Source organism: Onychostruthus taczanowskii, unplaced genomic scaffold (genome assembly GCF_017590055.1).
Source record: "Onychostruthus taczanowskii isolate IOZ18803 unplaced genomic scaffold, ASM1759005v1 scaffold75, whole genome shotgun sequence".
In the NCBI taxonomy this organism is placed as follows: domain Eukaryota; kingdom Metazoa; phylum Chordata; class Aves; order Passeriformes; family Passeridae; genus Onychostruthus; species Onychostruthus taczanowskii.
In genome coordinates, this window is record NW_024505339.1 from 837933 (window position 1) to 851483 (window position 13551).

The window sequence follows — 13551 nt, forward strand, 5'->3', positions numbered from 1 at the left end:
TGCAGCATTTTGGGGAGCACAGCAATGCCAGAGCTGTGGTTCAGCATGGCTGGAGCACAGGAGCCATTGGCACCTGGCATCCAGGATGAGGAGCCACTGCTGCCACCAGCACAGCCCTGCCTGCCTGGGGGCTGCATCCAGCCCTGGCATGGCAAGGACACCCTGCACGCTGTGAGTCAGGGTGCTGAGTCAGGAGCACAGGGTGCAGCCCTACAGCTGCCATTTCCCACCTCCCCCTGCCCCATCCCAGGCACTTTGGGGAGCTGAGACTCCCCCTGTCCCCAAAACATTAGCACAGGCAGTGCCCAAGGGTGGCCACGATGTGACAGCCTTTGCTGCTGTCCATCCCCCATTCACTCCTGCTTTGGCTCCAGCTGAGCATGTCCTCACTTTGCCCCTTCATGGATGGAGAGTTTCCTCCACTCTCCGCAGCAAATCCCACACCCCTGCACCCCCCAGAGCCCGAGGCTGAGCCAGGAAGGTGACGGTGCTTCAGCTGAGAGCATCAACCTTGTTCATGGCAGGAAACCACAGTCCGCTGGTGCCCTGGGGAGCCCTGCAGCAGCACCAGCACAAGATGCAGCTGCTCACCCTCAGCACGACGGCTGCAGAGCCGCAGGGGCAGCAGGCAGCTGTGTTTCCATGCACAGCTCCCTGCATACAGGCAGGGAGGGCCTTTTCCACATTCTTCCCTCAGCCAGACACACTTCCTGGCCACTCCCGCCCACGGCACCAGCCTCTCCATGCCCCCTTTGCACATCTTTATCCAACACAGGGCATGAGCTGAGCGCTTGGATGAGCTGCCAGACCTCCTGGAGCCTTCCCCAGGCTGACACCACACAGCAGGTCCTGGCAGTGCCACGGCCAGGAGGACCAGGCAGGCAAGTTCCCCACAGCTGGGTGAGTGTCCTGGGAAGGCCAAGCCAGGGCCACCCTGTGCTGCACCACCAACCCAGGCAGGTGGCCTTGCACAGCCCACACTAACCAGCCCCACCAAACTCCTGGGCGATATTTTTAGTTTGGTTTTCATATTCTTTTCACCTTCGCAAAAAAACAACAACAACAAAACCTCAAAACCAGCAAAGCAGCTGAACCTCCCTCCTCTCCCTGTGGCTGGGGGGGAGCGCCCACCCCCACCCTGGCACCCATCAGCCCTCGGTGACAGAGACCAGTCCTGGGTGAGGAGATGCTGCCAACCATGTTCCCAACCCCCGGCACCCGCCCCCAGCTCCAGCTGGGAGCATCCCTGCGGCAAGAGCCGGGAGCTGAGCTCCACCATTCCTCCCCAGCAGCAGCCAGCCCTGCACAGCCTGCCTGGTGTCTGGCTGTCTGCCTGGCATCTGCCCAGCCCCTGCCCGCCAGCCCACGCGTCGCTATTTCTGGGCTCTTGTGCAAGAGTCCTCCAGTCGCAGCCACAGGAGCTGCAGCAGCCCCTGGGCTTGCCCAGAGCTGGGCAAGGGCTGCTGGTGGGCACCCAGGGCTGCTGGTGGGCACCCAGGGCTGGTGACAACCAGAGAGCAGCTCCAGAGCCACCTGCACCTCCAGCACCGGGGGTGTTTTCCCACAGGAAGAGTGGAATGGGAGAGTGAGGTTGGGGAGCACCATGCAAGTGGCTAAAGAAGCTAAGGACTGGAAGAGCAGCCATTGTGCTTTGGTTTGGGAGAGGGAAAACCTGGAGCCATGGCAGGAACACAGCCAGACTGTCCACCTGCAGAGCCTGGGGCTGAGGTGGGAGATGCCAGAGGAGAGCCTGGCTTCCCCAGCTCCTCCATGCCTGCTCTGCTGGGCTCTAAGGAGGTCCAGACTCTTCCCTTGCCAGAGGTTGCAGAGAGGGAAGAGAGGAATAAATGAAAATGTTTCCAGCCTCCCTGCCAAGGAGCACAGCAGGCCCTCAGTCCAGCACTGAGCTTCTCTTCCAGTATTACTTCCCAGTGGAATTGAAACCCTGAGGTCCGTGCTGCATCAGCCCAAGCTGCACTCGCTGGGGCACAGCTCGGAGGTGCCTGGGGAACACGGAGGTCACTTGGAGCATCCTGCCCTCAGGGCAGTGCCAGGCAGGGTGCCAGAGCCAAGCAAGCGTGGGGAGGAGGGCAGAAACCTGGCAAAGCAGCACTGCCCCAGCCTCCCAAAATACCAGATGGAGAAGGAATGAAAGCTGGTGGCTGGTCAGAAAAAACCTTTTACTCCAGGTAGCCTGGGCCAGCTATTGCACTGTGGTTCTCTTCTGAGGGAGGCAGCTGTGGCTGTGCCTGCCACAGCCCCCAACTGCTCCTCTCCCCCCCAGCCCTGCTGCTGAGGTGGCTGGGCCAGGTTTGCTCCCCAGCACAGGAGCTGTGGAGGAGGAGGAGGAGGAGGAGGAGGTGTTGGTTCACAGCCTCGGAACAAAAAATCACCCATGGAACAAAAATTGTCCGTGGCAGAAAGCCCCATCCCAGCACAAAGGTCTTCCTATCTGCCAAATCTTCAAACAATTCCTGAACTTTACAGCTGGGACTTATCTGGAGGCAGATCTGCAGGAGTCCTCTGGGATTCTGCTTGGGCTGGCCAGGCTCGCTCAGGCTACAGCCAAGGGAGCCGAGAAGAGCTGCTGCTGCTGATCCACACAGCCAGTTATCCTGCTTAGCAAACACTGACCAAGTCATCTGGGGTGGGAAAGCCAAGCCTGCTCCAAGATGTCTCTTGGGATGGGGTGAGCTCTGTGTGTTCCCTTGGCCTGGCTCCCGGCCACTGCTCCAGGTGACCTCAGTGGGAGGAAAATCCAGCAATGCCAGGAACCAAGGGGGCACAGGTGCCACTTTCTGGGGTGGATGGACACTGAGTGAGCTGCCCTGGCCAGCCCAGGCTCCATTCTCTAACCCAGGACAATATGAATTCCCTGCCAGCACAGAGCAAAGCTTCTCCCTGTGATCACTGCTGCAGGGCTGGCCACAGCAGACAGCACCCAGCAGAAAACAGAGCAGAGCCATCCACTGGGATCCCAACTGTGGGCAGGAGGGGAGGAGGAACCCGAGGAACAAAGAGCCCCGCTGCACAGAAGTGTCTTCCCAGGGAAATAGAAAGAAAACAAACCCCAACCAGATTTCAATAGCCTTACAATGCAAATGTATTCAGGCCCCGCAGGGCACTTCTGGCTCTATCCAGCCACCTAATGAGGATTTCTTGCCTGCCCTGCTGCTGCCATTGCTTCTACCTGGGGCTACTGATCACCCACAACCAGCCACTGTGAGCCTGGGGGCCACCTCCGTGCTGAAGGCTCGTCCCCATGGTGGCACAGCCCCTGGCACTGCTGGCACTGAAGGGCAAACTCCATCCCCAGCACCACCACCCAGCCCTGGGTGAGCTGGGGGAGCTCAGCATCGGCTCTGCCCCAAATTCTGGGGGCCAAAACCCAGCCAGTGGGTCTGTGCCCAGGTGGCAGAACACAGGGATGCTCAGGGTGCTGCATCCAGACCTCCTCCTCCAGGGGGGATGTTGGCATCTCTGTGCTGATGAGAGCAGCACCGCTGTGTGCCAGGGGAGTACCCCTGCCCAGTGAGATACACAGGGACTCCCAGCCCTCTGTGCACCCATCCTGCTTCTCTGCAGGGCCCTGGCACCTGGAAGGGCTGCTCCCCCAGCCAGAAGATGCAGCTGCTGCCACGGTGGTGCCCACGGGCAGAGCTGATCACATTTTCCCCTCTGCTCTTGCAGCTCCTTACAAGCCCTTCACTATTTGCCCATCACAGGGCAAACTCCAACAAGCAGCACTTACTGCTCTCACTTAAAGCTTTAAACTTCAACTCTTCTCCTCAAAGGCTTTTCAGCCCCATAAACTTTACATTTATTTATGATCTTTAACAGTGACAACCTGTTCCAGAGTTAACCCTGCAGTCCCCATCTCAGGCAGCATTGCCCTCTGAGGAAGCAGCCTGCCATCACTCAGGGGCTGCTGTCACAATGCCACCAGGGGGGTTTGTGGGGAGAAATCACTTCCCCAAATGCTGTCGGGCCCCAGAGCAGATGGAGAGAGTTCAAAGGTCCCCAGCAGGCACACACACACACACACTCACTCACACACACACACACACACACACACACACACACACACACATATTGTGGTTTTGTCCCTGCCTAAGCAGTTAAAATTAAACACTGAGACTCTGCCTGGCCTGCCCTGGCCAGAGGAGGAACTTCCAGGCTCTTCAGAGCCAAAGAAGCACTTTCTAACAATGGGGAAATATAACAAAGTAAAAATTTAGAAACTAAATACAAGGACACAGAGGTGGTAGACGGGCTCTTGGGGAGACACACTGCCCCCACTGCACCTCCCTGGTTTGGCACCAAGATCCCAACCAGGTGCTAAAGGAGGGGAGGTGGATGCACAGACCATGCAACATTTCACCTTCCTTGGGCTGTGGAATCACCATTCCTTCCCCTCCTGCACACCATGACCTGCCCCATGCAGAATGAGATGCACCAGGACAAACCCCAGACTTTGCTCACTATTTTTCCTTCTGCTTCTGCAGAATATTCCAAGAAAGGGACAAGGAAGCAGCAGGGTCCAAGTGCAGCTTGGGACAGCAGGACAGAGCTGGCCCATCACCTCCACAGGTGCAGGGAGTTTTTCTGGGACAGACAGAGGTGCCACTTTTGCAGCAGCAGCAGCAGCAGCACGAGAAGCTGGAAGCAGGGATGGAGTGACAAGAACAAGCCCTGAGTTTACTCAAATCATGTCAGGAGCCCCCAGCATGACATCCATGCCAATCCAGCCCCCATCTGGGCATGCAGGGGTGAGGTGGCCAATGCTCCAGGAACTGCAGATGCCCCAGGGTCCTTTCCCCACTTCAGCCCTCTGCTGCACACCCTGACACCGCTGCCCTTCTGTGCTCACCACCCTCCGAGGCAGGACCCTGCTGCTGCCAGCAGCTCCCTTCCCATTCCCAAGGTACCACTGAAGGCAGTGCAGAGGAGTGAGGAGAAGAGCCCACGTGACTCCAGAATCTTTCCTTGAGAGAAACTGTAATTCCAGCTAAACAGAGGCCTGGGGATTCACTCACAGCACATCTCACAGCCGATCACGCCATCATGGACTATTCCAGCTATGCCAACACTCCCCACCCCAGAGCTCACATTTCTGGGGTGTAGGGCAGCTCAGGGGCTCCCAAACCCCACAGACTTCCAGAGGAGCTTCAGCTCCATGGCAAAGCCAGCCTCTTCCTCTGCTTCCCAAGGACAAAGCGAGGAAACCCAGCACCGAGTTGCTTCCACCTCTGCGCTACCTGGCTGCCGGGCACAAAGCATCTCCACCGAGCCTCACCACGTCCTCCTCTCTGCCACCAGCACCACCTCCTGCTCAGCTCACCCTCTCCAGGCTGGCACCAACCCACAGCCCTCCATCCCTTCCGTGGCAAACGGGAGGAGAAGGAAGCAGCAGCCAGCCCGAGCGCCGCTGCACCCCAGCACCGCGCACACTCAGCCGCGAGGCCAGCTGCGTGTTTAGCCACAGGGACAGGTGACGGCCCAGATGAGGGGAATTTCAGCCCTTTCCACGCTTCGTTTTGAGCCATCTGCTCGCTGACGCTCAGATTCTGTTGGTCCCGGGAGAGCTGGCACAGGCGTTATCTCAGATGCCAGGATCTGTGTCTGGCTGTCACACGCGTCGCTCCCGTGCGATAGCCACAGACGGGCATCTTGCAGATTTCCTCCCTCTAAATCTGATTAATCACAAGCTACTTAAAGGAAAACACTGTGTTTCCCTGGTAATTCCCATAAAGATGGTATTCAACACTCCTTCACTTGCTGTCCAAAGGGTGTTTCTCAAGGTTGATACAGCTGGGGACTGACTGTGTTCAGCCACAGCCACAGCACCACTAAGCTCCAAAATTCACATTAAAATATTGAGGGACTCAGGCAGAGTAGTAGTAACCGGGTTACACACCACCAGAGTGCTGGCAGGAAAAGCAAACAGCACCACAATCATGAATTTTCAATTGCATCTGAAACATAGAGAAGTGAGAAGAAAACAACAGGAGCACCGGGTTAACCAACTGTCCATGAAAGGGGGATCCAGGCAAGGACTGCACACCTCTTAGTGCACTCTCAAATTCTACTCTTAAATGTCAGCCCAGGCAGCGCACACAGGGGCCCTTATAACACCCAACAAAGAAAATGCTGATGCCTGGGAAAGGCTCAGGACAGGCTCGGGACAAGGCTGAGCCCAGCCGTGTCACAGGGCAAGGAGCCAGGCACGCAGCAGAGGGGATGCTTCCTCCTCTGATGAGTGCTGGAGCTGCTGACCCTGAGGAAGATCCATTTAGGGGAGGAGGAAGAGGAGGAGGAGGAGGAGGAAGAGGCCACATTCGACCACAGCTGATGCAACCTTGGACTTCAAAGTCTTGCCAAAAGTCTCACCCCCACCAGCTGCAAAGGGTGGTGCAGGGCTGGACCCCTCCAAGTTGTGAAGCCAGGACCCTCAGGGGCTTGTGCTGTGCTTCAGGAAAGCCCCTTTAACATCACCCACCAACCTGAGAGCAGCCTTGCACCATCCTGGCTTTGGAAACATCCAGGAGCATAACCCAGACAGAAACAAAACACAGGTCTGAGTGTAATTCACAAGGATTTGTGCTTGGTCGCTCTGATGCACTCGAGCCACTTCAGCCACAGAGCAGCTCTCCAGGAATCACAGCCCGTGCCTGCTGCTGGGAGCTGGAGAGGGGCTTGGAGCAGCCCTTTGGAGGCAGCATTCCCCAGGTCCTTGTTCCTGGCTGCAGGGCTGGGCACAGGCTCTCACAGCCGACTGGAGAGCGGGACAAACACTCACACGTGCAGCCTGGCACAGCACGGTGACAACACCGAGAGCAGCCACGTACTTTGGACATTTCACCTCCAGGCAGCTCAGGAAGGTGAAGTGGAAACTTCCTCCAGCGCTGCAGACTAATGCAATAAATATAAATGAACTAAATATTAAGCATAATTTGACATCAGAGCACTTGCTCTCCAGGCAATCTTAAACCAGCACCATACAGCCTTGGGGGGGAACCACCACCCCTAACAATCGAGCAAGAACAAAATTAACTCAAGTCAGCCGTGGAATTAGCAGCATTAAAAGTGACATTCCCTAGCTGCCAGGACTGTGTTTGAACCGGGTTTAATGCTGATGCAATAACAACTTCCAGGCCGCTGGAAGTAGGACAGTGTGACGGCTGACAGCGCTAGCTGGCTGTGCCTCCAGTGCCACCACACAGCCAGGCACTTGCGAAATAACATTGTCCTCAATCCACCTAGAAGAACGCCCCGGGACATGTCACCACCCCGGCATGCTTCTGCTTTAGAGCCTCCAGGACTTCCCCACAGGAGGTCACAGGGTGTCACCTGAGCAGAGGTGTTCCCGTCACCAGGTCACGCCGCTGGGAGGAAGTGACTCCTGTGCTGTGTCCCAGCCCCTGGGGTGGCTCGTGGGCCACTGGCCCATCACCTGAGCCAGCTGAGCCACCCTCCGCCCCTGCACACCCAAGGATGGGGCCTGGGCACGGGATGTCCCTGGGAGTGGGACAGGGAGGAGACAGGAGCTTGGGGTGACCTTAGTGCTTGGTCAGGGACTGCACAAGGGCTGGCATTAGCTGTTCCATGGGGACGGCAAAAGGACTTTGGGCATTCCCTACTGTGTTTCGGCACGGGGTGCTCCCGGCTGCGTGCTGGGGACACGCTGGGGCTGCCATGCCGAGTCACAGCACCAGCCGTGTGGCACGGATGGCACAGGGGCTCGGGATTGCCTCCACCCGTGGCACGGCACGGAGCCACGGGCACGGTGGCCACGGGCACGGCCCGGGAGCGCAGAACCGGCGATGCCCTCGGCCGTGCACATTCGCCCTTGACCGTGCGGCGGCGGGGACGGCGCGGGGGCTGGGGACACCCTCGTCCCCTGGGGGCGCGGGCTGGGGACGGCTCCCCCTCACCCACCTGCCGAGGAAGCGTCCTCCGCGTCGGAGCTGCCGGCGCTGCCGCCCTCCGGGGAGCTGCCGGCGGGCCGGGGGGCGGCGGGCGGCGGCTTCGGCGGGGCCCGGGCCAGCGCCGCCTCCAGGTATCCCACCTTGAAGCGCTCCTCGGCCAGCGCCCGCTGCAGGCGGCGCAGGTGGCGGCGGCAGCGCTCCAGCTCCCGCTCCATGGCCCGCACCGAGCCCAGCTCCATGCGGGGCGCCGGCTCCCCCGGGAACTGCGCCTGCCAGTGCCGCGCGAAGTCCGCCCTGGGATGGGATGGGGACACCAGTGGGGTGCAGGTGCTGGTCTCCTGCAGCTCACAGACTCCCATTGCCCTCTCTGGGTCTCCCTGAGGAGCTGTGGGCACGGGGATGTGGGTGAGGGAGTGCCCGGTGCTGGCAGCTCAGGGCAGTAACAAGATGATAACTATGCCAAAATCCATCCCACGTGCTCTGGGAGATCCCCAAGCTGGGAACAACTGAGCCTTAAAAGCTCCTGTGACATGGAGTGGCTCCTGTGCCTTCCACAGCTGCCACGTGCCCTGGCCTACACTGCAGAGCTCTGTGTCCCATCCTCATCCTCTGGCCAGTTAAACTCTGCCAGCCCTGCTGGTCTCAGGATGGATGAGCCATTCCTGGCACATGGAGCAGCAGGCACAGCTCCTGTGGTGGGCAATGAAGGCCTACAGCTCCCTGAAAGGAGTGTGAAACCTGGCGGGGGTTTGTCTCTACTCCCAAGGAACAAGGGACAGGACAAGAGGAAATGGCCTCAAGGCTTAAACTGGATATTAGGAAAAGTGTCTTCACTAAAAGGATGGTCAGACTTTGGAACAGGCTGCTCAGGAAAGTGATGGAAATATTCACAAAACAAGGATGTGACGTTTAGTGGTTTAGTGGCAACAAGGCAGTGCTGGGTTAACGTTTGGATTCGATTAGGGGGCTTTTCCACCTGGAATGACTTTGGGATTGTGTGAAGGCCCAGATAAGCCTTTTGCCCACTGCCTGCCACATGTGCTGTGTTTAAGCACGTGCCCATGGCTCACTCCTGCTCCACAGGATGTGGCTTTCTGACCCGTGCCAGGGCAGGGCTGTTCCCTGGAGCTGGAGCAGGGATCTCACCCACAGGAGCCTCCAGGCCTCTCAGTGCCGGTCCCTGCCTCCCCCTGTGCCCCGCAGGGTGGCTGCCTGGGCATGGGTGACTCACCAGCCCGCGTCGTTTGTGCCACCTGGCCGTGCCCCAGCAGGAACAAAGCACTCTATTTATTTACCCGCAGGGCCAGGCAGTGTCGCAACAGCCGCCTCCTCCTTCCCCTGTCACAGGAATGGGCACCTCCCTGCAGCTTGTCCCGCCTCTCATCCTTCCCTTGCTTTGCTCTGACACATCCATGCCTCCCGGTGCAGCCTTCCCAAGGAGGATGGACGGTGCTGGGACAGTGCCAGGAGCTGGCAGCCCCTCCAGGCCACCAGGGTTTGCCCTCCAGTGAGAGCTGTTCTCCCAGATGGCCCCAGCAGCTCTCACCTGGAAGCTCCAGCAGTTTGGGGTGCTGGATGGATGTGGCAGCCAGTCCAGGGCTCTTTGCAGGAGCTGAGGGCTGGCTCAGCAGCAGTGTTAGGGCTGCACACCCAAACCACACCTTTGGGCTGGGGGACCCATGAGAGCTGTGACAACGGGCAGGTGCTCAGCACTCAGCAGTGCTCCAGTCCAGAGTGACACAGGCTGGGAGCTGGGGAGTCCCCGAGGGCCAAACCCCTGCTTGGAGGCTGGGGAGTGCCATGAATAGCCTGAAATATGTGTGGCGACAGATAATTACGGCTCTTTCATCATCTGTCAGGCAGATGGGCCCAGCAGAGCCTCACAACACGTTTCTGGCTCCTCATCTCAGCCCATAAATCTCTCCAGCACACGGTGATAAATCAGCAGGAGCCGGGGGAGCAGGGCTGGGTGGGTGTTCCTGCTGACCTCCCAACCTGTAATGGGCCCCTAGGTCGGAAGCGCCCAGGACGAGGTGGGGATGGCCCAGTGGGATGTGCTAATTACAGGTGGCAGGTGGCATCAGATGCCCTGTGATTTATGGTCTGGCCTTGCCTCCTTCAGAAAGCTGGGGCTGCATCCCTGCAGCCAGGGCTGCCCAGAGACCCAGAAGCCCTGGCAGTGCTTCCCAAGGATCTCCCAGGGGCTGTGGGCAGGGTGGCGACAGCTTTGGGACTGTTCCTCCTGCCCAGGCACCACCCAGCTGGGACTGGCTTTGTGCCCAGCTCTGCCACCCCTGTGTCTGCTCTGGACTGCACCTCCTGAGCTCCAGCACCAGCAAAACCATCCCCATGGCAGGGATCTGTCCTGCTTGGCTGGGTTTAGACAGGCACATCTCTAACTGGGTCTGACATCTATGTCCTGCTGGCACTTGAGCATTCCTGGCTCCTGAGCTGAGCTCGCTGGGTAAGTCAGTGGCTGGAGAGCCTCCATTCCTGGCAGAGAAAGTCTGGGAGGTGAGAGGGATGCTGGGGAGAACAAGGGGCTCACAGTGAGCACAGGTGAGTGCTCAAAGAAATTTGCAAGCTTCACCTGCCTTTGAAGTCCTGCTGCCTCATCCTCCCCATCCCTGAGGCCCTGGCTCCTGATTTATTGGGTTCCTGGAGAAGAGGCACCTAAATTAGCTCCAGCTTCAAAGAGTCAGAAGAGGAGAAGGGCAATAGACAAATAACCCCCACTAATTGTGGCTATTGATCAAACATGAGCTGGGATGATCAGATAGGAAGGGATGGATCAAGGAGGGAGGGGCATGTTCTCCCAGGGCTCTGCTTTTGCACCCCAACAATTTGTCAGAAGCAGTCCTGGGCCATTTTTCAAAGCATTTCCCCTGGCACAGGAAGGCATTTAGCAACTGCTGGCTAACGAGATGATGTGCAAACACACGTGGCTGTCCCCCACTGCTCAGAGGTTGGGGACTGGCCCTGCCCATGGCCTCCGGACCTGCTGCACCTGGCCAGCCCCTCATCCCACCAGCTCGGGGATGCAGGAAACAAGGAGCTGCTTTCAGCACCGTCTTCCCCAAGTTAAGTGCCGGGCAGGCCCGGGAGCGCCAGCCCAGACAGCTCTGCCCCCAGGCTGCTGGGAAGGGACAGGAAGGCTCTGCAGGCAGGTAGCACTTTAGCTCTTTTATCACCTGCCCTGATCCCCCCTGCCACATTCCTGCTTCCTGCTCCGCAGGGCAGAGGCGTGCCAAGCCCTGCACATTCCTGCAGGGGTCTGCTCCTGCTCAGGACCCACCTCCCCCTGTCCCCACGGATGCTCTCAGCTCACCAGGGCTGTGTCTTCTGGACCCAAGCACAAGACTTGCAGCTTTCCTCAGCAGTGGCACCATTTCGTGCTTCAGTTCCCCTTGGGTGAGAAATATCAGAGGTGCTCAGGACCAGTGAGCAGGGGGAAGGAAGAGCCAGGCTGGTGATGCCCCTCAGGGCTCTGCCTCACAGCACAGCCCTGGGATAACCTTGTCCCAGGGTGAGCCACCAGCCAGCCCGGCAGAGGAGAGGGCAGAGCACCACGGGGCAACTCCCGCAGTGCCCAAACTCTCAGCAGTCACTAAAGCAACGTGAGCTCGGTGGAGGTGCTTTCCACGAAGACCTGTGAGCACCCCACCACCATCCCACCACCATCTGGGCGCCCCAGCACGCTCAGAGAGGGGCAGGCAGGGCTCTGTCCCTGTGCCTCACCTGCGGCAGGTGAGGAGGGTCGGGGCAGCCACGTGACGAGCCCTGCTGAAGGTTTTTAGAGGCGGCTGCCTGTCCCCGGAGGAGTGTCACCCACAGCTCGAGGAGGCAGGAGCACAGCAGCGCCTCTCCCGCTGCCCCTCGCCGCTGCCATGGCCGGAGGAGCCGTGGGGAAAGCGGAGCCAGAGCCCGACAGCTCCGAGGAGGAGCTGGACGCGAGGGACGCACCCCAAGCGTGCTACAGGCAAGGTTTGTGGGTGTCCCAAGGCAGGGAAGCAGACGCCAGCCCGGGGGACACGGAAGGGATGAAGGCGAGGAAGAGGAGCAGGCCGGTGCGCTCCAAGGCCAGGAGGATGGCTGCCAACGTCAGAGAGCGAAAGAGGATTCTGGACTACAACCAAGCCTTCAACGCCCTGCGGCTGGCCCTCAAGCACGACCTCGGGGGCAAAAGGCTTTCTAAAATCGCCACCCTCCGGCGAGCCATCAACAGGATCGCGGCTCTGTCGCTGTCCCTGCACGGGCGCTGCTGGCCCTGCGCCCACTCCGAGTGCCGCGCCCGGGCCGGGGTCCCTGCGCAGGAGCCGGGGGTGAAGGGCAGCCGCCCCCAGCTGCCCTGGGAGCCCGTTTCTGCCGGGACACGGTGCCCTCCGTCCCCTCTCTGCGCGGCGTTTCCCCCTCAGAGGCAGCTCCATCACTACGAGAGCCCGCAGGAGAATCGCCCCGCGCCCAGCCCCGCCTGCTGCTCCGGCGGGACCCCGCACCCGCAGCGATTCACGGGCAGCCCGCAAGAGCCCCCGGCCGGGGCTGTCCCCTGGCAGCTGGGCTGCTGCCAGGGCTGGGGACAGCAGCAGTGCCTCCCCACGCCCTGACCCGCCGGGCTGGGGCTGCGGGGCGGCGCCGGGATGGGAACGGAGCCGAGGGACTGCTGGGCGAGGGAGAGGAGCGCTGCTGGATGTGCAGCTCAGCTGCGACGCTGGCAGGCTCAGAGAGCCCCCGACACGCTGTACAGGACCCTGCTGCGTGCCTCCCCTCTGCGGGAGAACTGCGGAAAGGTGGGAAGTCCTCTGGGAAGAGCCAGCTCTGTTCCTTGTCGCGAGGTCTCGCTGCTGCTGATCTCCACTGTTATTTATTCTCTCTTGCTTGCTCTGCGAGAAAACACGAGTTACAAACCCAGCCGCAGGGCAGTGGCTGTTAATATGTGTGGGATGGACAGATGGGCCGTGGGGATCACGCTAAAGCCCCCGGCTGGCGGGTGGCTCCGGCTGCCGCCGGTGAAGGAGGGGAGCAGGAGCAGGGAAAGGTTACTGCCCTGGCACTTTTGACGCTAAGCTCATTGGTACAGACGTTTGTGCCTGGCAGATTTGCGAGGCCGGGAGGGGAGACAGATGTCAGCTTTCATAAACCCACCCATCCAACTGCGGTTCCCTTCTGATCCCAGGGAAGTGGCTCTGTCGGGACGGGCCAATAGCGCGCTCCCGCCAAGTCCCGTGGAGGGGAGGAAGGGGGAATTTTACTGGAAAAGGTCCCTTTTGTCCCTTCCCTCTGGCTTGGAGAGCCTGGACCAGCTGCGAGGGCTCCCTCCTGCCCAAGGCTCAGCAAACTGGAATTGCTGCAGGAATCAGGCAGGGATTTACAGCCCACACACCACAGCTGGCAGGTTTTTGGACAGGACATTTTGCACCGTGTGATTCCCACAGTGCTGAGCCCTGCAGAGCTCCTCCAGCCCCTCTGCTCCCACCCCAGTGCTGCCAGCATTCCAGTGGCACTCTGAGCTTCTCCCTGCCCAGGAACACGTGCTGGAACAACCATCCCAGCCTCATGCTGTTGAGTACCTGGATTTCCTCCTCCTTCCTTAATCCCTGCTGGGACAGGAGAGCTGGTCTGGGAG

General features: G+C 59.7%; 2 protein-coding genes across 2 annotated transcripts; one reads left to right on the top strand and one right to left on the bottom strand.

Moving 5' to 3' along the window:
- Positions 1–7833: 7833 nt before the first annotated feature.
- LOC121345706 (breakpoint cluster region protein-like) lies at positions 7834–8221 on the bottom strand. The gene has a single exon (XM_041422839.1). It carries the CDS (start codon positions 8165–8167, stop codon positions 7931–7933), a length of 237 nt encoding a protein of 78 aa, XP_041278773.1. The 5' UTR covers positions 8168–8221; the 3' UTR covers positions 7834–7930.
- Positions 8222–11815: 3594 nt separating this feature from the next.
- On the top strand, positions 11816–12532 carry BHLHA9 (basic helix-loop-helix family member a9). Its single transcript, XM_041422838.1, has one exon. It carries the CDS (start codon positions 11816–11818, stop codon positions 12530–12532), a length of 717 nt encoding a protein of 238 aa, XP_041278772.1.
- The last annotated feature ends 1019 nt before the right edge of the window (positions 12533–13551 follow it).